Raw genomic sequence first — 22,912 nt, forward strand, 5'->3', positions numbered from 1 at the left:
AATATGCCTTTGCATTTTAACATCAACGAAAATACTTCTGAAATTCAGGTGTGGAAAACTATACTGTGTGGGGGGCTTGGGGACATGTCATATTGAATTTTCTTATAAAACCTGTTTAAAAACTCAGTGCAAGTAAAGGTGGCTCAAATCTACTTTTTCTTTTTAAATGAAAATTTAGAAATAATTGGTAAGAACTTAAAATCAGGACAAGCTACAGCCCTCATGAATTCAGACCTTTCACTCCCATTTTTCCAGAATCATTCAATTCCAGACTGAAATATACAAACGTTAGTAGCAATGTAATATGCTGCCATGTCAAAAATGTGCAGTATGCAAAATCACTACCCTCCTGAAAAAAAAAAAGGCTATGAAAAATTTAGGTTTTACTGAGGAAAAAATACTCTCAATAATAGCCATATCATTTCAAATGTCTGCAAGGCAGATACTACCCTACTACAACACCACATCTTCACTAGTATGACTTTCCCCTATCATCCTACTACCTGAGTGATGTCAGTGTAAATTCAGGCACCATTAGTAAATTTTTGACCAAACATATACACAGCACTGACAAAGGAGTAAACAACCCTTCAGCTTACCAGTATATGTAAAAAAGACACTGACAAAATGGAAAATAATACTTCTTTTTATGATAACTTATTCCTATTATTTCCTCATTGCCCTGGAAAAGCGAAGAGCTAGACACTATTTACTCATCAATCCTTTATTCTTTTTTTAAGGATTCCTTTTACCGCAATCCAACACTGTTTACTTTGTAAGTAAGAAAATGGTAAAACTAAGTAGTCATGGAAGAATCCTCAATGCCTGTGTCCCTTGCTGTCCCTCTCCCTGCGCTTTAACTCCTCTTTGTAGCAGTAGGAACAGTAATTTTCAGTCTCAGGACGACCATAAAAGGAACAGTTCTCCTTCTTACAGCGGTTCTGCTGGATGGAGTATATTGGGCAAACTGTGCTTCTGCCTTGGTTTTTGTCATTGTTGAGCCAGCTCTGAGGAGCGTCCTCGTCAGCGAACTCCAAGCAGTCTCTGATGTCGCCGGTGTTGAAGCCGTTCGTGTAGGTCTGGGACTTGTGTTCGGCCGGCCGAGCAAAGCTCAGCGACTCCACCGTGTTCACCGTGCGCATCCCGGGCAGGCGCGCGGGGCTGTAGCTCTGCGAGGACAGCGACCTGTTCTGCTGCGGGTACGTGGCACACGTCTTCAGGGTGCCAACCACTGGCTTGTAGGTATCGTCCTGGAAGCTCGATGGCTTGGAGTTGACGTCATGCAAATGGATGACACTCTGCCTTTGGACGGGGGGGGTATGGCTATAGTGGGCGGACACCGGGATGGGGCCGCTTTTCTTGGCACCGTTGCTGGGTGAAGAAAAGGACCCGGGAGTGGGACTAGTGCGGTCTTTAAACTTTAAAACCAGTTGAGTTGTATGGCTTTGAGGCAAGACGGGTGATGCCCTGTCCTGAGGAGATGGTTCTAATTTTTCCTTTGAAAATGCTTCTGGCTCCAGTTTCCTACCAGAGGAGCCGTTCAGCGCAGCCTTTTTCTCAGCTTCCTTCCTTTTCTGTTCCTGCTCTGCATTGAAGCGCTCCTGGGCACTGGTCAGGTAATAGCCGATCATCTCCTCGTGGAACTGATGCCTGTGACTGGTCAAGAGAAGGCCAGCAAAAATAAACTTTCTTTCACCCTGCATGGCAGCTCTCAAAATATTTAGGCTGAGTTTCACGTCTGTGCTGTACTTCCATGGGTCAGACTGCTTGTCAGAGAAAGGTTTAGTGTTCACCTTTTCAGTGGGGGAGCCGCTGGCTCTGTCAGTCGGAGATGGAGTGGTCTTTTCAGAGGGAGACGTGCTCGCAGACTGTCCAGATTCCTCTTTGCTCCCTTTGCGAGACTTGGACTTCTTCTCTTTGACTTTCTCTACAGTATCACCGTTTTTTCCATTCCCTGAATTGGCTTTGCTCATCTTCCCGTGCACCAGACCTCCAAGACCACCCATGTTCTTTTTCAGTTTAATTCCCAGGGTTTTACTGAGGCTTCCTATTTTATTGGCAACTGAATCCGTCCTGGTTTTGTCTTTATCTTTCCTTTGTTTGTCCTTTTCTTTTTCCTTCCCGTTTTTGCCATTATTGCCATTGGAATTACTACAGATGGAATCTCGGTCTGAGTCCATTGAGTCAGCCAGAGACTGCACGTCTTCTCCAGCAGAAGCTGTAGGGGATTCTGGTTGAGCCAAAGGGGCCTGCTATGGAAAAGGAATTATAATTAGATACAGCAAAATCCATTTCATACAGGAACTGGTGCAAAAATACCCACCCAAAATTCAATACACATTTTGACACTGATTTAAAATATTTATTAATTTATGCACTGACATTTTTAACTGGTTTCATCATTAAATAAGGCTTTTCTGGCTGTGCTTACTATGTATTTTGCTTGTTCCTACAGTAGCTTCTGGCTCATTTCAGGCACAGCTGTAGAATAGAGGTCAGTCACTCAGAGGCTCTGTGAAAGTCAGTGCCTGAGTCATGGAGGGAAACGAGTCCCCTCCTGCCCCAGTGAGCAAGGACAGGGAGGACCAGCAGTGCAGGCTGTCCCTCAGCCCACGGGAAAGGAGCTGGAGAGGATGTGATGGAATGGGAATCAGCTGCTGCTGAAAGCTGAGGGGGATACAACACACAAACCTGTGTGCACCAGCATTTCAAAATTGATTATGCTCAAAATCCAGCTTATTTAAATTGACTTTCTATTTATTTAGGTCTCTGGTGCATGAAAATCAAAGGTACAATGCACCAGACCTAAACATCTCATCTGAAATATCAGACATTAAACTCAAGCAAGTAGGCTGAGGAACAGAGGAACACAACTGGTCACAAGTCTGAGGTCCACTTTATATTTTAGATAACATGATAAAACACCTTCCTTAAAAATACAAAAACATGGATCCTAGGGTTCTTAAAACAGGACTCTGTTCGTGTTCTCCTGCAGAACAGCCTTGATTTCAGGCACCATGAAGCTAAAATCTGCTAGAGATAAATCTGAACCACTCCACTGACTAAAAGGACATGGGGAGGGGTAAGCTCTGTACATCTGTATACTTCTGGTAGAGAAATACCTGCCTGCCTCTGTCCCTGGCTACTTACCTGTCCTCTCTCCCAGGAAGCCCTGAGCACCCTAACACCCAGTTGGGAGCAGAGGTGTTATTCCCACGGAGCAGAGGGGAAAGTGCCACAGTGACCTTACTGTGCTCATGCAGCAAATGTGAGCAGGGGGAGGTAACCCAGCTTCCACAAGGGCTCAGCACTTAGAACTACAGGACCATTTTGACTCTCCTTTTTCTGATGTGGTAGCTACTACATTAGAAACCGTAGAAAAACGGATTTTTCCCCTCTTGCAGCTTGTTAAAATACCTTCTCCTTTTGCATTCTATTTCTCTGTTCAAACCCCATCTGTGTAGGCTGTCTAAATCACCTCCATCCTCTCCTAGCAACCTTTTGCCTCCAGCCCAAACCCTCCATCTATTCAATGCAATTTGCAGAGAAATTTGTAGCTGACTCAATGCCAGCTGGGCAGGGCTCTAAAACAGCTCTCTGGAAGAGGCAGGCTCCAGTTCAGTGCCAGTCTGTGGCCTTTTATCAGCCACTCTAAACTGGGAGCTGTTCACAGGTGCAAATGCATTCTCAGAACTGGTGACATAACAGTAGCATCACGATAGCAAGACAAAGTTCTAAGAAAACAATAGTGAGAAAAGATCTCTTTAAATTACACAAACGTCTGAAATATATGACATAAAAATTAAGCTAGAAGACACATTCCAGCAAAAAATATAAAAGCAACAGTGTTACTAGAACACATAGCGAGAAAAATCTGTAAGCCTGATTGGCATCAGTGAGCTGTGAGTGACTATCCCTGCTGCCAGGACACTGAGGTGTCTGCAGGCAGCCTATCCTGCTGTGCCTTGTGTCTCCCAGGCTGTGGGGCCAAGGGGGAGGTTTACCTTACCCGTGTCTCAGATGGGATGCGGATCCAGGTTACATTCATGTAGCTGTGCAGAAGATTAAGCTTTGCCTCAAGAGACAGAATCAAACTAAAGATAAAAGAGAAAGGGAAAAACCAGTCAAAAAGCCTGAAAGAAAAAGCAATACCTCCTAAGAGGGAGAGATGTAACAGCAGCCTGATTGTGACTGTCAGTTAAGACCCCCCCATGCCTTCTGCCATGTAAGCAGAGCACATGAACCAAGGCCTCGCTGTTAGCAGCTCTCCCAGTACTCCAACCAGGTACAGCTCAGACATTTTACTGCTTAACACCAAAGTTACAGAAAGGTCTTACTTGGCCAGCCTGGTGTTATCATTGTCATCTTTTCCCCACTCCCAGTCTTTCCCAGGATCGACCGCAAAGTGCAAAGGCAGTAACTTGTGTTCAGAGTCAGTCAGGGGGATCACCGCTGAAGCAGAGAAGAAACAAGGATTGGGGTGGGGGGAACAAAAATGACAAAAAGAAGAAAAGACTCAGCTGTGAAAAGCAGAATCACTGCTTCAAGAAGGGCAAAATTTGTGCTGCAGAATTGCCTCATCCAGAGCACCACAAATGATTTATATTGGGCTCCATTTGCCTGTTTTCATGTTTGTGCAATAAAAGAGAAGAGGAAGAGGTTAATACACTCATTGCTCCTGGAGTGAACCATAGTCACCTGTGGAGGAGGGGAGACCTCTGGAGAGAGCCACATGGCCATTTGTATTGTACAATCAACATTTCCTGGAGACAGAGCCATTAGAATAGCAGAAAGCAATAGAATGTTGCAATATTCCTGCTTATCTCTCAGATTCAGAGATTCACGTTTGTTAATTATTTTATCTTTTCAGTTTAGTACGTTTTTACTGTCAAAGAAATAAAAATATATTGATATTAGCATTAAGAAACAAAACAGGAGGCAGCTACAGTGATTTTGGATTCAAACTGAATTAACATAATTGAAGAGCAGAGATCAACATACATATGGGTTAAGAGGTCAGTTTGAGGCCTCTGAGTGAGTGCAGAGCAAAGGCCATTATTGTTCTTACAGCCCAGCACCGCTGCCCAGCAGTTTTTGCTCTTCTGCTCTTTCCCCTCTCTGCTCAGGCTCTGCCCTAATGACTCTGCCTCTTAATGACTGCTTTATACTCAGCATGCAGGGACCACACTCAGATGTCACAGAGTGTCTATCATTCATCACCAGCAGGAGACTAAGAAATATAGCAATGTCAGTTTTAATTAAAGCCACTGATTCGCTTCCATTTGATTAGGAAAACAGTAAAAGCTGCTGAGGGCCCGGGTAGGATCGTCAACATGGGGCAGGTCCCTGCTGCTCCTCGGACAGCCAATCAAGGCATTTTTTACCTTTCTGCCCTAGAACCCTTCAGGACTCGCCCTGGGTATCCATTCCGGACAATCCAAGGGCAAAGAAACCTGGCGCAGCCACCCAAACATCGCGGCACTCAGTTCCCGACACCTGACCGCACTAGGGGTTCTGTGCTGTCTGTAACCCTTTCTGAGGCCCAGCAAACGCGCTGTCAGAGCGGAGGCGCAGCATTTCGGTCACACACACTGTCCGCTCGCCCCGCCTGCCGCAGCGGCTCGGTGGCCCCGTGCCTGCGGCCGGGGCGCTCCCGGGACCGATCCCGGCTCAGATCCCGGTCCAGCCGGGGCCGATCCCGGGGCCGCTCCCGGCTCAGATCCCGGCTCAGATCCCGGTCCAGCCGGGGCCGATCCCGGCTCAGATCCCGGTCCAGCCGGGGCCGCTCCCGGCTCAGATCCCGGCTCAGATCCCGGTCCAGCCGGGGCCGATCCCGGTCCAGCCGGGGCCGATCCCGGTCCAGCCGGGGCCGATCCCGATTCAGATCCCGGTCCAGCCGGGAAAGGCCCCGAGGCCGCAGTCCCGCGGGCACCGCCCCCTGGCGGCCGCGCCGGGAAGCGCCGCGCTCTGCCCGAGCCGCAGCTCCGCGAAGGCACGGCGCCGGCTCCGCGCGGGACTGCAGCTCCTCGGGAAACACAGCGAGGGAATAACGGGGTCCGTGTCTGCAGCCCGGGATACACTGCACCGCAACGCCCTGCGGCACCGCAACATCGCAGATGTACGGCAGATGTGACAGATGAACGCACTTCTAACGCTCCCTGGTGTCATACGAGGGCCTACCCTAATGCAGTCAATGAAATTATTACAACAAAGAGGCTGGAGTAACTGAGAAAACAACTGAACGTGTTTCACAAGGAAAACCCGTATGCTGCCAATTAACTGAGTTACCGGCAGGCACTGACTGGGCTGACATCTGACCTGGCTGTGCAACACCTCAACCATTTAAAGGAAGAAGGCAACTTAGGAAAAGTAATGTTGTAAGTTTACAACACAGCAGTTCCCTTCTGGCAGCACCTGGTTTTACAGGTGCAGCCTGGTAAAGAACTGTGAATGTAGTCCTAGGACAGGTGATGATGGAAAGCTGGGAGCAAAGAACTGCCAGAGAGTTGAAGCAGTCTCTTTTTGGGATAGAGACTTAAAAAAATAAATGTGACTTTCTTCTCCATGGGCAGCTTTAAACTGACAAATTTTCACATAGTTAACATTTTTTAATAAAAATATTTAAAAGGATACTTTTAAAAGCTTGCTATTTCTACTGATACTGAAAATACCTATTAAAATTGCTTAATGATACTCAATTTTATTAAAAAACAAAGTTAAGTACAAAACAAAGTTTAGAGTTGATTGCCTATAGCATGTGACTTGTCTTAACTCCTGTACACATTCTGAGAGTCAGAAATGTGTTCACTGAGTTGAGTGCTGACTGTATCCCCATTCTAAGGTATAGTTTGAGGCTGATGTGAAGCACTGCTGCTTTCATGGAAAACAAATATGCTAAAGTGAGGGACTTGGAAAATTCTGTCTTCAGGGCAAGACATTTCCTCTATCAGGCAACTTTATTTGATAGCTGGGATTTAATGTAAGATCCCCCCAAATTCCTGACAGAAAAGTATTTTTATGTCACAACTGCAAGCAGGGTCCACCCCATTCATTTCTAAAGCAAGCCCCACAGGCTGCAGCCCCTCCCTGACACCCAGCAGGGTCTGCAGCTTTGGTCAGTGCTGGTCCCACTGGGCTGTGGCTCTCTAGCTGGAACTACACTACCCCAAGTGCAGTCTACCAGCCCTAATTCCAACAGATGGGACAAGTGACAAGCAACAGCTGCTGGTTGGCCCATGGCAGTCTGAGACACACAGTGAGGACATTCCCTAGCTGGGTGTGCTGCCTTCTGTGCTGTGAAGGAAGTCACAGCACTTCCCAGCTCTCATCCTCATGCCTCAAGTGCCACTATTCCTCTAAAAAGAACAACACTTTAACTCTTTCTGAGCATGCCAGGACAATGAAATGCTGACTCAGAGACTGACATGGTGCTGTTTAAGACCACTGCAACACCTCTCACAGTGTTACTCGGACTGAGCACGGCAGCATGGAAAGCTCCAAGGCCAAGAAGCAACCTCAGGGACAGACTAGACTCTGTTTTCCATGAAAAAGACATAAAATATCTGCATCAGCAGAGCCTGCATTAATATAAATGTATTTACCCATTTTTAATCAGACAGTGGATTTCAAAACAAGAGGGTCCCTGGTGACGATCGGAGTGCCAGGGGCTGTGTGCTGTGTGTAAAAAGAAGTGTCAAAATGTGTTTTAAATCCTCTCCAGACAAGGGGATATTAGCATGTTTTCTCTTTATATCTATTTATAGTAGTGTTTTTAATGATCTGATACAGGACTCTATGCCAAAGCAGAACTTCAGGCATTCACATCAGTATTTATTTGACCACACGTATTTCTCAAATAGAGACATACTCTGTCCTCCACTAGAGAGCTCAGCAGCTCCTTAAACGTGTGTGTATGTACCTGCAGTAGTTCAGACACCTTCAGATGCTGCTCCTCACACTTGCCTAGAGCATAAATACTACAAGTTATGAATGGTCTGGCTGTTCAGGATGCTGCTTCTAAGAAGGTGCAGCTGTAAGCTGCGTTCTGATACCTCAAAATCTGCCCATGTGAGGCTCCTGTGCCATCATTGCTAACACTTGACAACTGTGGCTCTCCCTTGCCATGTGCCAAAGCTGCTCTGCTGACAAGGTGCAAACCCCAGGCACTGCTGGAGCATCCCTGAGCCCATTCCCCTCCTGTCACAGCATGGAGGACAACAACAGAGCTGTGGTTGCTGCTGGACTGCTGCAGTCTCCAACAGCAGCTGGCTTGGCAGCTACAGCTACAGCATTCCCTCCATCCCAGAATAAATGCCAAATGTTCTCTGCTGCTCTACACAACTGAACTGTGCATTCAAGGCCTTGAAGTAAGAGAGGTACAATCAAGTCACACAAAACAAACACCACTTTGATTCACCGACCCTTGTCATTAACCTGGACGAACCTGCACATGAAAGTCAGTGTTTAAGGTTTCTGATGCTGTGCTGGATATCTGATGGGGGTTTCTCTCCCAGCACCTTTCCTGTCAGAATACAGGTGTAGAAGATCCTACAGAAAGGCAGTTGCTAACATCAAGGAGGATATTTAACATGACTGTAACATTATTGCTCTTGTAAGACCTGGGGTATTGAAGGCAGATAGATATGCCGGAGATAAATGAAGCTCCTGTCAGTCTGTTGCTATCATTCCAATAGTTAGAAAGGAAGAAATGGACTGTGCCATTGTCTTGTGGCCACTCAGACTCCTGAACATGCAGCAGTAACATTGACTGAGTATTGTTTCCTTTCTGACAGATAAATACACCTACAGGTAAAAGAAAGTACTCTGTGCACTGTATTCAATATATATGCCAGCACTGCTGTGTTTAAAGCATACCTTGCTCTCTCTGTTGGTCTTTTTGTTCCATGGAGACAAGAGCAGAGAAATGGGCCTGATCATAGGCCAGCACAAGAGGTGAGCAATGGCATCTGTTTGGGAGAACTTCAAGTGGCAAATAAATTCCTCCAAACGGGATCGGTGCAAATGCTGGAGAGAAAAAGGAGATTTTTGCAACATTGTGAAAGAACAGACAGGAGCTGTATAAACAATTGTGCTGCAATATCTTCAGAGCTCCAGGAGAGCAGCTGAAAGTAATCAATGCAGAAAACAGCCACAACAACAGGTAAAATTTCATTATAAAAAAGTCAGGAAATATATGAAGAATCATAAGGGAAACCTTCTGCTCTTACATAATTTTCCTTGCCCTAATTGTTTCTTAGTAAAACTATTATTGTCTTATAACAAAATCTTCATGACTCTCACATGTAAGCAGAGTTGTACCTTCCTGTAATGCTTCTAGGCAGAATTATTTTCTAACAATCATCAGTAAATACACTGTCAGGCCTTTGGGTAACATGCTCTGTGCCCTCCATTAACAGATTTTTATAAGAAACATTACAAACATGTTTATAGCTCACACATTTCATCCCACACATTGTATACATCTGAATGTACATACACATGTATATATGATAAAGTTAAGGAAAGACTCAAAAAAACCCTACAAGTAGGATTTAAATGGGATGCTCCATCTGGAGGGGCAAAATTTTCCTTTGCAAGATTCTACACTTGTTTATGTATACAACTATGGGAAACAGCAAGTTCAGGCAGAAAAACTCTCACGATGTTTTTGTTTCCAACCAATGATTTTTCCTTTTGCTACAAAAATATGAGGCTTTATTGCTGAAATATTTACAAGATGAGTTCCCCTCATGAACCCCTCGTTCTGGCCGTGACCAATGACTGCACTGTCTTTCAGGTGTGTTTTTCAATAACCTACAGAATAATCTACAACCATTACTTGTAGTTCATAATTTGCAATGGAAACTGAAATTATGCAGTATTTTCCTGTGGAAGTAAATTTCTGTTAACTCCATCACCTGCTTAACATCCTCCTTTAATCAGCCAAACATCCCCCTTCAATTAACACCCAATCATGAATTAGGATTCTGTTAGCTCACAGCAGAAAGTGAGATGAATTTAATGCTCTGAGTCCTGCTCAGACACTGTCCAGCTGGCTCCACATAGATCTAACATTTCTGTGCTCACAAGTGCAAAGTGAATAAAACATTCTGGAAACTTTTGAATGAAAAGCTGCAAAGGAATAATTAAAAACAAAATCCAAGATACACACATTTACAATTTAATGTTTCAAAGTCAGATTAGATTGATTTCTGTGGAGTTTAAAGGGGCACCTAAATAAAATGACAAAATTAGAGCTTTGTCCATTTAGGCCAGTCAGAAATGTACTGTGTTCTGTAATGTGGTGGTTACTTAAGTTAATAGTGAATATCTGAGATAAAGAGGTTTTCAGCAAGGCTTACATAATTATCCTGTATTTTTTTTATCTAATAGAAATGGATTGAGCATCATTCTGTGTTTTCCTTTTTTTTTCTTTCAGAAAAAGGCAGCAGCTCTACCATAAACACTGATATATTACAGCTGGGTCTTTTGCTGGTGTCAGTTTACAACTGATTCAATTTACAGAGGTGCACGGATCTCTAATAAAAGCTCTTACCTTCTCCCCCTGAGTCTCGTAACATCGTGTCTGCTACTACAACAATGGGCCTTCTCAAGATATGGGCTAAGACAAAAACATGGAATTCTTCCAAGCTCTCATACACTGGATCTTCTGCATTGTCCACTCTGGAAGACAAAGCATTAAGACACTGTGAAGCAGCTTGAACCAACCACGAGACTTTGGTGGACCAACACACCCCTGCAGCCATTTCTTCTTCACTGTCCCTTATATCCCCACTCTTCTGAAACCCGTATTTCAATCCCACAAGTAGGTAAAAAGAAATGGAAAGGAAAATGCAGTTTTGTAAATAAAATAACAGCAGTATTTAAAAAAAAAAAAAGTTGTCCAACTAGTATCACTATGCTTTAGATGAGCCCCACAACCTTCCAGGAGATGGAAGTGCCTAGCACCTTTAGAAGCCAACTTAGAAAGTCTGTTTTCTACCAAATAGGTGATTCTTTTATCTGGATTGAAAGAATAAACCTGTCCAAGTCCCCACTTCTCTAGCTGACCACTTCCAAGCCATTCTATAACTGCATAAACAGTTTAATGAACTTTTGGTCTCAGTTATCTCCTTTGTTTTCCCAGCTTAATGTCAATAATGTCAGCACCACATCTCAAAGCTTCACCTCTGCCTGGAAAACAAACTACATAGAAGAAGACTGAAGAATGGCAGGGTTGTGGGAAGCAGACAGAAGTAATGATGATAATTCACTGCTGAGTGCCACTTAAGAATATAATAAACCCAGGACCAAATAAACGTGAGACAGGCACACTCTTAAATGGAGGCAGCACCTGTCCTCTTCCTGCCAGCTGTGCAGGAACCTCCAGAACTGACTGTGGTTAATTTTCTGTGTATGTGAAGAACAATAACAGAGCAGAAGTGCCTGGACACTGCTCCAGAGTGTGTGGGACAAACACAGCAGCCTCTCAGGGGTCTGACAGCATCCAGCCCATCCCTGGAACTTCTCTTCAATATCTTTCATTCCAGCCTAGGAGCACAGCAGGGTGGGAATGATCAGCAGCAGGCTGGGGCAGGACATTCACCGGTCTAGCAGTGCATCACCTCTCCTTCCCTGGATCTCTCCCCTGCTACCCAGACTCACAGGAAATCTTTCCTGATGTTCAAACCAAATTCCTCATTTTGCAATTTCTTCCCTATTCCTTACTGAACTTTTCTCCACAGCTGGCTGTGACAGCTTTTTCAGCATCTGCAGTCCATTCTGTCACCTCAGAGTAATCTGTCAGCCAAAAGCCACTCAGGGGAATCATGTTATTGGCAAGACAATATGTCAGAAAGGTTTCCAGCTATCTTCTCACATTAATATTTCCAGCCTATCAGTCCTAATTTTTTTCTTCAAATCCTCTAATTATTCCTCATCTCCTAGTTAATGAGGTTTCTAGAACTGAAAGGCATATTCCAGATACAGCTGTATCAGAGGGATCTCTATCCCTTTCATCAGCTGATGCCATGCCTGACTGCACTAACTCCAAAATTCCACGGGGCTTTTTTCCTCTTCAATACCACATCCCTGTGTTGCTTGATTCACTATCTCTGATCATATTCACACATTTCAAACCCTTCTCTGCTATTACACATTGCACTGCTCGCTGCCACAGGATCAGAGTGGCTGAGGCCATAGGGGAGCTCTAGGGAACCCCTTATTCAGCCCCTGCTCCATCAGGGCCACCCAAAACCCTGAATTGTGTCCAGAGAGCCTTTGGGTACCTCCAAGAAGGGAGAGTTCACAGCCTCTCTGGGAAACCTTTTCAATGCTCAATTTTCTACCATTGCTGCCAGAAATTCATGTGGCCTGTTTTATATTATTTCAGTGCCACTTGCTGAGGATTCAGTGTGAATTTTCTTAAAGATTATTAAGAATGAAAAATCATCATTAGCAAGTATCCATAGCAACCTGCCATATCCTTTGATTCACTGATCATTCCCCTTTTATTCAGGGATCTTTTAAACAGGCTGGCTGCATGACCAGGAAAACTGTGGACAAAATACTTTTGTCAATAAAACACGGAAGCAAAGAAAATTTAAGAAACTGCAATTAATTCCTCTCTTCATGTAAAGCTAACTTCAAATAATGAAATCCACTTATATAAGAGCATGTAGATCTGCATTGCAGAATCTTGCTCAACCAGAGTATTCTGACTAAATAAATTATCTCAATTCTAAGAGCAAATTACTAATAAAAAGAACAACAAATTTAAAAAAATCTTATTCTGACCTACAGGACCACTGGTACCTCCAATCCAAACAAAGCAGACATCGTCTCATCACTCCAAAGAGACTCCCTCTCTTATGGAAAATCCAATTTGTACTGCAGCCAGGAATGAAAGAAATACTCTTTCAAAAAGCTGGAAGGGAAAAGTCACCTACCCTGCTGTTCCACCTGGCTGGCTGCTGCTCTCTTGCCTGTAAACTGAGCAAGATCTGTTCTTATGTCCTTGGGCTTCCTTCTAACAGCTCCCTATGGTAACCTGCCTTTCCTTCCCCACACACAGCTCCAGATTTTCAGTCCAACAGACTCTAACAGCTATTCTGAGCTTAGGGCTTGTTTTGGGATTCACACAGAGCAAGAGACCAATGCCCTCAGACAGCTGAGATGCACTGAAATGACATCACAGGGATAAAGTTCTTCAACCTGGTGATTTGGGAGAAGCAGGAGATCAGAATGATATCCGAGTTCAGGGCTCAGTTTGCCTCCATTCCATTTCTGACACCTTTCTTTTCCTGCTTAACAACCCCCAAATGAAAACCAGCACAAACCACAGCTGCAGCTGTAGGTGTAGGAACCTCTCCTTTGATTTCCTTACAGTGTTTGTCAGCAATTCAAACACAGGAAATTGCACAGGAGTGGAACATTTTCTTTCATTCTTCAAGGAAAGAAAGGTATATTGAATTGACTAAAGGAAAGGAAACGCAGTGTGAATGCATTGGGTTCCATATTTGAATCACCACAGCCATTTGGCTGTGCTTGGCTTCAGTACTTTATGTGAACTGAAAATAGGCCAGATAAAAAGAGGTATTAGCCTTTAGAAACTACAGCTAATAATCAATAAATATGTTATAATGAACCATTTCTATCTGCACCCTATAACTGCTGCATACACTGAACAGTTTAAAAGAAACTGCACTCCTGTAACAGACACTAGATCAAATAAAAATCTTTTTAAGGCAATGCCTTACTAAATGGTCTGAACTAAATTCTGTACAAGGTGAAGGTTTTGCATGGCTGCAGGAGTTGTGTATGAAGAGCTGTTTGCTGAAGCACTCTGAACACCAAACCAAGCCCAAAGCCTCACAGACCCTTGCATTTGAGAGGCACTTCCTGTTTAAATGTTCTGGGTTTCTGCCTCAAACTCAATTCCAATGACACACAGGAAGATTACAGCAGTATTCCATCCCTTCTTCCCCATTTTAAGTCCCTTGAATTTATTAATAAGATAACGCCAAGAGCACAGACACAGCTAGGAGGTGACAATAAGCACAAATACCATCCACTGCCAGGGTCTCTCTTGTATGAACTCAAACCATGACAGCACCTGGGTGTTCAACAGTGAATTACAACAGTGATATTCACTCTCCATGAGAACAGGCTCTGACTGACAATTGCACAGTGAAGGAAAGGGTTGGAATTTTGTTTTGAGCAGGATGGCAGTAGTTAGGTTCTTAACAAAAAACAAGGTACCAGACATCTTCCTTTTTCAATGCAGTTCCTTCAATTCAGTGCCCCTGCTTTTGCTTGTAAATGGAGATAAACGAAGCAATTATGTTAATCTAGAATTCACTTTTACATTTACAGGAAGATGTGCAAATCTGTTTCAAAACAAGAAATCTGTTTCATAAGTTTGCTCTGCTTTACATGCTGGAAACAAGAACTCAAGAACCAGGTTTTTCTGTGTTTCCTTTTTCTCTTTTTCCAACTTCCCAGCCTCAGCATGAGAGTGCTCACAAAGGAGAAAACTTGGGAAATTTAGTGACAATTGCTGATCTGCCTTCGGACGTAGATCACTCTGAAAAATAACTAAAAGAAGTTTGCAGATGAATGAGGCAGCAGAATTCCAGCCTTAGGTTTGTCACTGAATTCTTTTGAAGCAGACACAACTTCTGATGCTTTAGCTAATTCTGACAGCAAAGGAATACATCTCATCTACAGTTCAAAGACTGATGTGCAAGCTTGCTTAATACAGCACCTAACCAGAGGACATAATATATCCCAACTGAAAAATACTATTTTGATATTCCCTTTCCTTGTCGAGGGCCCTACTTTGAACATGGGCTCATTAAACTGAAAAAATAATTCATTCTGCCACATTCATTCTGTCTTTGGAATGAATGTAAAGAGAAATATACACTCACATCTTGAATAGGGTAAGTTTCTTGCCTGATTCATCTTCCACTATTTCAAAGGAAAAAAATAATTGTTGGCTATTTGCATTTACTTTATTTTGATTGGAAAAAGAGATAAATGCAAACCATGATGAGAAGGTTATTTATGTACTAGGACCACCCCCTGTGTAGGTACCTGGCAGCTGAAGGTTGACTGCCTGGCAAAGATAACATTTGAGGGCACCTCTGACTAGAAGGTACTGAAAATACGTGGTGCATGGAACATACAGAATGAAACAGAACAAGCTGGAGAAAATTGGGGCTGAATGACCAGATTTCATAGAAATATGTGCTGAACTGCATTAGAAAACTGAAACACATCAACAGAAAAATGTCTACAAACACAGGAAACAAACTAGAGATTAAATGGAAATAATTTTAGAGATTAAAATGGAAATATTTTTTTTTTTCACTTCAGGATAGAAGAAAATGAGACACACTGTGGCTGACAATTTTCTAAGCAAAGTCCTCCAGAATTCCTAGAATTATCTATCCTTAAAATCACCAGGTTAAAGGGAAAATAAAATACTCTTTCAGAGCCCAAAGAATATTTTCTACAAACTTTGTTACTCTCATTGTGCTGTATGCCTTATTTTGTCAGTTTGCTTATCACCACACATTTCTCCAGGGAAACTGTAGGTACAGAAAATCATGCATTAAGCAAACACTAAATATTTTTAGTGGTAAACCCTAGACACAAAAACTAAACCTTCTGCATTCTGAAGGCTGGTCAATAATCCTGTCCTTTAGGGATAATTGCACTGAAAGCAAGGGGTTTATCACAGTGGCTATTTAAAACAGATTCTATATGTGGGTCAGGGGTATTTAAATGTTGTAGATACCGTTTCATCCCAAACCTTTCCCCAAATACATTCCCAGAAAAAAGTTAAGTGATACTGCCAACATGCTTATCCCAGGAGCAAAACAATTAGGATTTATTTAACCCAGACTCTTTTGGATACAAAGTAACCTCAAGTTAGCGTGGTACCTGTACCAGAAAACATCACCCAAATGCTTAATATTAGAATGGGACATTTAGATAATTCTGCCATGCCAAAAGAGTGCAACAGTTGCAGAGGCAGTTTGGTGGTGCTATGAACACTTTCACTCAGTTGTGTTGTGTTGTTTTCCTGCTGAGAACAAAGCCTGAGAGATTTTGCCACACTCTGAACTGTAGTAATGTATCTGAATAACTTGGAATACAAAGTGCTCCAGCCGAACTACCACCTGTAGGCATTCATTATTATCAGTTCTTCTGGAATTCATCAAGGTTACTGAGACAACAACAGGGCTACAGAAATAAGAGCAGCCTGAAAACAAGAACACCAAGACAAGAATGAGATAAAGGAGGCCATGAAGGCTCAGAACTGTCAAATTCCCTAAGGGACGTGTGCCAGCCTCGTGAACAAAGCGGCACAACCAACCCAAAAATGCGTGAACACGTCAACAGCAGTCCTAGAACCCGTAACTGTGGTGTAACATACACAACAAATGGCTTCTGCTGGAATGTAAACAACAAATGGCTTCTGCTGAAGTGGTTCTGGGTGCGTGGTTCCGAGGCCCTGAGCTCTGCTCTGGACTTACCCCCCGCCGGTGCCGCCGTTCTTGCTGAAGTGCGTGCGCGGCTCGCTGGACGCCAGCTTGAGCAGCTCGTTCCACTCGCGCTCCCACTCCTCCTCCGTGTATACCAAACCTGACTATGGGGCACAAGGAGAGGCTGTCACTGCTCTGCTCACGCACCGTGCAAGCAGAGCTCTCTAGCAGGGTTTGCAACTAACTTGAGTTTCACACGCGACTCAGTTCAGTATCTTGGACCATAAATAGTTCAATATTTCTACTCAGGTGAAAGAATATTAACTTACTAAAAAGACCTAAAATACTAGCTGTAGAGTTAGCACGTTCACTTGTCTGCCTGTAGGCTTACTCCTGAAACTGACTTTTCTAGCCACTGCTTAGGCACAGACATCTTCAGGAAATAGTAACATGCTGAAGGTACAGCTTTTAATCAAAAGTCAAACCAAATTTACAGATGATTTTAGTTAGAACACTTTCACCCAATATTTGGCCACAGCTTTAAAAATCCTAATTTGAAATTCTGGGAAATCTTTCCTAAATGGGGTTCTCTCTCTTTTGTGGATTTCATTTCCACTCATCTTTAAATGCTTTTGATAGCTAAATTACACATTTAATGTTCTACGGGTTCCAAATGCATCTTAGACCTTTTGGGCACAAACCTCTGCATAGTTATACCCATAAAGCTACAAACAGATTTGCATTCTGGTATGAAAATTTCAAATACAAGTATCTCTTTCCCCGTACAAAATGGCAGCACGAGGAATTTGATAGCAATTAAAACTTTCACAGCAAACTTCAGAAGAATGCTTTTAAACCCTAATTGATATTAACAATGTCTTTGGGCCATACAGACCTCCTTATTCTGCTGAGTCTGTTGCCATCTCCATCTTCTTTTCAGTGCTTCCCTTTCAGCTCCACTTCTCATCATGGTATAGAGGGCTTTCCGTAACACAAGGTCCCGGTCGTGAAATCCCCACATCCCTGAGGCAGCACAAGATGACACCCAGTTTTAAAGAAGCTACAGTGAAATAGAAAGAGCTAATACATAATTGAAGAGTCTCCCTGGCAAATAATTCACTCACTATTTTTAAGGTTTCCAAAAGGAAGAGTCATTGTAAATAAGCCAATGAACAAGACGGAGTTCCAATACACTTTAAACTCTGATTAAGGACCAACCAAGGATTTGAGCTGGTTCAGTGTTTGCTTGCAGGCAGCTCCAGCTCTGCTGCAAGCCATGGAATATTCAGAGCACAGGTTGGTTTTAGCTGCAGTTGCCAGCAGGCACAAGGATGTTAATGAGCACTGCAGGCACCTCTCGGAATCATGGACAGTCCTGGCCCCCAAAGGCTCTGGCTCTTACACAGCAGGAAATTTCCTTTGGTTTCAATACAGGATGAAAAGACAAGTGCTCAAGATGATAAAAAGTCCAGAAATACAACCAGCCACAGCCTTTCAAGTTCATTTTAAGATAATGAAACATCTTTATATGGTTGGGAATAGTAACCTTCACCAAAAAACAGCAGAGCTGTCCCAGTCCTGTGCCTACAGACAGCCACATTTCAGTCACCACATTATCAGCTGCTGGGCTCAGGTCACAATACTCCAAATATTTGCAGTAATTAACATACAAAATAAAGTAGACAAAGATAAAAGGATCCTTGGAAACAGCAAAACCTCTTTTCTTATTACTTCTTTCAACAAGAGGATTTTCTTCAAAATACTAAAAATCCCAGTGTCTTTAAAAAGCCACTCTTTGGAGTACTTCTGGTAGAATTTTTAAGCAACTATAAAAAAAAAATCTAACTTTCCTCACAATAGGTTAGGATGTGGAAAGCAAATTAAAGGCCTTCAGCTTCACAGGCTTCTACTGATTTGCAGAAAGGCTTAAATAATCTTGATTTAATTTATCAATTGGAAATTATTTTTATTCACTCCAAATGCTGTTTCACATATGCTTAAACTCTACAAGGAACTAACAGAGAAAATAGCTTGACACTGCATTCTTGAAACAGCAGAGAACTGTCTGTAGAAAATCAAGGGAATGAATGAAATTCCTTGCACATAATGAGGACAATCCTGCAGAAGCACCTGGGATTTGCCTGTTCCAGTATTTGCCTGTTCCAGTATTTGCCTGTTCCAGTATTTGCCTGTTCCACACCTGTTAGGCCAGGAACACAAAAAATCTAAGGAAAATACAGATCACTGGTGTCTGTGATACATGGGTTTGGATACTGTTTTGGTTATACTTTTATACCCTGAGAAGCCTTTTACTTTCCTGCTTTAGGCATGCTTCAGGGAAACAACACTACAGCGAGATGTGAAGGACATACTGCTCCAGAATCAGACTTTTAATGCAAATCTTTGGATCTCGTGTGTTTCTGAGCTTAGTCTGGGGCTAGAGCAGAGCAGTAAATATTTCTGGCAGAAGGTGTCCTGCCCAGACTGTCCCTTACCCAGAGAGGCAGCATGCAGGAGGCAGTTTCCATCACCCGTTGTGGCCAGCGGCAGCAGGCGCTTGCAGCTTGTGCACACTGTGGACCACCAATTGAGGCGTCCTGCAAAGGAAACAAACACCTGTTACAGGGGAGAGGAACCTGCAACAGCAGCAGTGCCCTGTGCAGGTAAACACAGAGCAGGAGGGGTAACCATGAGCACCCTCTTGAGCAAATAACCTTGAATGGAATGGCAGAAGTCAAAACGGAAAAGATTAGAAATGAGGCAGATAAACTATTCTCTACATGGATCCAGAAAAGAAAAGAGCACCATTAATTGATTTGCATCTTCCAGTCTCATATGCTGCATCCAGGGATGGATTTCCAAGGAGTTTATCGCCTTAATACTATTATGAGCCTTGCTGTCAGTTCCTAAACATAATCGACATTTGCCTCCCACACATGCATGACAGGTTATATTAAGGTAATAAAGGAATTTTTCTTATGTCAACAGATGAAAGTAATATGTATGTGGTAATCAAGATATGTTACTATAAAGGTAAGTTTATTAAGTGAATTATTTCAGTCAGATGGATTGTTTCAACAGCTGATTCTCCTCTCATTTCCTATCGTGTAAATCATCATCAGATGTACTAAAACCAACAGCTACACTATCAGAGAATTAAAATGACACCAAAGCATAGCCTGAGGTGTTGTACAGAATGTGGCCTTTTTCTTTTGGGAATACTTAGAGAATCACTTATCCGTCATTGCTACGTGAAGCATGTTTTACAGATTATAAACCAGAGATGGGTTCTGGAAAAGCCTGGCAAAAGAACAGATATTCAACGAAGAAACAAGTCATGGAGATTATCATTGTCCAAGCCCACACTACAAGTAGGTAATTCCTGGCACACAGGTTGTCATGTGGTAGCACACTGAAGTGTTAAGTCCTGGTCAAAAGGTCATGTGAGCACTCTAATAGAAAGAAGGCAAATGGGGGTAATTGTGTAATGTCTCTGGGGATGAGGAAGAGCAGATGATTAACAGGGATGAGTAGAGCTGGTACATTTCCCAAGACTCGGCAGAGCTGGGGTAATGCACAAGTGAGTAATTGAATGAATAATGCAATAGGCAGACTTCTTCTCTCCCAGTTTCTTGACTGGGAAGCTGGGAGGAAATAGCATCTCTATATTTGTATAGACAGTCTTGCACTTAAGGTTAAACCCCAAAACAGAAGGAAGTTCAAACAAAAAATAAATGTCTCTCCATTAATAAGTTTTCATTACAAAATTATATTGACGTTTATTTGTAACTACACATTGGGGAAAAAATAGTGTAACAATGTACCCCAGATATTTTTTCTGGGTACTTAGAACTATGGAAGTAAATTGCAATTAGTCAGAATGGATTAAGAGTACCACACGGTAAAGAAGCACAGCAGATCAATAAGCACATCTGGTAATCCTCAAATGATTTTAGCAGCTGGTTTGTAAATGCACAAAGGCTTCTTGAGTTCTAAATTAAATATGCAATAAAGAAACCGAATTTAAAGCACTATTAGACAGCCTTTGGAATTAACAAGATAATTTTTAGAAACTCCTGCATCTGTGAAATAACAACTTGCCACCTGTTTTTAGCAGAATGTTTTGGTGGAACCATATTCAGCAATAAGTTACACCAAGGTGCTGCATAAAGCATAGTTAGAAGACCTAAAACCAGACAGACCTTAGGTAGGACTTAAGGAAACAATGAGTGGCATTGCTTTGCAGATTAACTAACATCTATTGGTAAGAAATGCCAAAGTCTGGTGTTTATGAATCTTCAGAGTAACAGGAGGTTTCTATAAAAGTGATCTTCCATCAAGTGAATTCCACAAAAAGCATTTGGGGGCTTGGTTAACATCACAAAGCTTATGGCAGATGGAAAAAATAGCAGATATGGGTTTATTATTGGATTATAACAAAAAAGTGGTGCATTTCAGTTTTTCAAATCTAGTGGTTATAGGGGGTCCCTTAAAGGAAAAAAACAGGAAAATGGAGCTTCAATAAAAACTGAGATTAAACATTTCCACAATTTTGGTGGATTGGTTTGGGGGACATAAAGCCCAGGCTTAACAGCGTATTACTGTTTACTTTGGCTGTAGCTGTACAAAATGCTCCTTAGGAAACAGAAACATGAGCACAGAAAGAAAAGCGTAGGAAAACAGTTCTTGGACTTTCACACAATCTACTTGTGTTATTTGTATTGAATTATATTTCAGCACTGCAATAAAACTGGGTTTTCTTTCAGTTAAAAACACTGTGTTAGGCCAGCCTTTCCTCTGCCTGTACTATTTTTTAAAACACAACACTTCAGTACAGCAGAAGTTTTCATTATGTCTCTCTTTGTGTCAACCCACACATTAACAACACACAGAGGAGCATGTGTCTATAATGAAAACCAACTTGCTGCAGCAAAATATTTAGAATTATAAAACTGCTTTCACACAGACTTCATTTAACATTATGAGTACCTTGAGCCATCCTGTGTTGAAGAACCACAGCGATTCCTGCCAGAGCTCACAGAGATCAGTCTGCCCGTTACTCACAAGCTGACCTCATTCCAATTCTGGCAACAATCAACAGCTGAGTTTACAAGATGGACAAAACCTCAAAATGTTTTTATGGATGTGATGCATTCTGTCCTTTCAGAGGAATATTTGGAAAGCAATCCAAATGCATATGGAGTAAATAATACACTGCAGCAGGGGGGAGTAAGTAAATCACCCTGCCTTTCTCTGGGCCTTTCCTTTATCACCTCACACAGCGCTTTGCAGCAAATTGGGAATTTTGTTCTGAGTTTCCATACAGATAGGATGTAACCAGGACATGCTGTCACATACAGATGTCAAGGTAGCAAGAGTTTAACATACAAAAAAAGAATATAAAAACCTTACAGGCTTTTACGGACACCCAGCTCATTAGACCACTTCAGAACCCAGTGTGACACTGCTAGTGGCAGTTCTGCTCTCCCAGTCCAGCCTTTGGGAGTAGTAAGCCATTAGTTCCTAGCAAATTTCCTCCTCCTTTTGCCTAATTAGCCTCTTTCCTATTTCCTTTCTCTTGAAATTCAGGGCACAATACCTACGCTCACTCCCCTCTTCCTTTAACAACATCCCCAACCTCAGCTACAAAAGCTACCATTCTTCATGGGATCAGGTTTGAAAAAGATTTTAGGCTCTTTGCAGGGAATGCACCTCATCTTTTAGTTATCTTTATGTCATTGACCAAACCATAGCCAAACTGTTGGTAGGAGACAATAAAATGTCTAATACTATGTGGCTTTTCTATTAATTCCCTCTCATCATTTTGTACAACAAATAAAATAAAATAAATAAAATAGGCAGGAAACTGAATATCTTTACATCTAAAACCATGACAAAAGGTTTGTTTCTATGAAGCCTTATATGATTTTCTTAAGCACACTATTTGATCTGTTTAACTTACTTAAAACACAGAAGTGTTTCCCAGGAAGTTCCAGGTTATTTGAATGAAATGCTCGCAAAGTAAACTAAGCCTATGTAGGCTACAAGGAAACCTGTGATCAAAACCCTGAGTACTTCAAATGGTAAAACCTTCTCCTTTCCAGGATGTAAGAGGCTCTGGGGATGAAGGCACTTTTCCAGTGTGTGTCAAGTTACTGCCCTAATTAATGTGCAAAAAGAATAAATGATTTATTCTAATTTTCAGAGAGATTTGAGAGAGGAATGCTAAGAGGCAGCAAATTCTGTAGTTTCTGCAGCCATTTCAAGTTCAAAGCCAGCTGGCTCTGTATGGATTAGAGGGTGTCAGCTCTAAATTCACATATTCTCTGATTTTAAGGTCAGAAAGCCTCTGTGACCCTCTAGTTCATACTAGACTCTAAAGGCTGTAATTGCACTGAAGCAGGTAGGTCAACAACGGT

The 22,912-nt window shown here is 42.5% G+C and overlaps 1 protein-coding gene across 4 annotated transcripts in view; it reads right to left on the reverse strand.

Annotated features, from left to right (window-relative positions):
• Positions 1 to 705: 705 nt before the first annotated feature.
• The window catches only part of OTUD7A (OTU deubiquitinase 7A), a 99,373-nt gene continuing 77,166 nt past the window's right edge, over positions 706 to 22,912 (reverse strand). For 3 of the 4 annotated variants that reach the window (XM_066328570.1, XM_066328568.1, XM_066328569.1), the window contains 8 exons: positions 18,989 to 19,090; positions 17,389 to 17,516; positions 16,545 to 16,657; positions 10,556 to 10,683; positions 8,875 to 9,024; positions 4,338 to 4,452; positions 4,010 to 4,094; positions 706 to 2,252 (listed from right to left, as the gene is read on the reverse strand). In XM_066328570.1, the coding sequence (XP_066184667.1) occupies positions 819 to 2,252; positions 4,010 to 4,094; positions 4,338 to 4,452; positions 8,875 to 9,024; positions 10,556 to 10,683; positions 16,545 to 16,657; positions 17,389 to 17,516; positions 18,989 to 19,090 (2,255 nt within the window). In that variant the 3' untranslated portion in view covers positions 706 to 818. The remainder of the gene's footprint in view (positions 2,253 to 4,009; positions 4,095 to 4,337; positions 4,453 to 8,874; positions 9,025 to 10,555; positions 10,684 to 16,544; positions 16,658 to 17,388; positions 17,517 to 18,988; positions 19,091 to 22,912) is intronic. The other variant, XM_066328572.1, reaches the window with a different exon arrangement.

The sequence above is a fragment of the Sylvia atricapilla genome, chromosome 13 (genome assembly GCF_009819655.1).
Source record: "Sylvia atricapilla isolate bSylAtr1 chromosome 13, bSylAtr1.pri, whole genome shotgun sequence".
NCBI classification, from domain to species: domain Eukaryota; kingdom Metazoa; phylum Chordata; class Aves; order Passeriformes; family Sylviidae; genus Sylvia; species Sylvia atricapilla.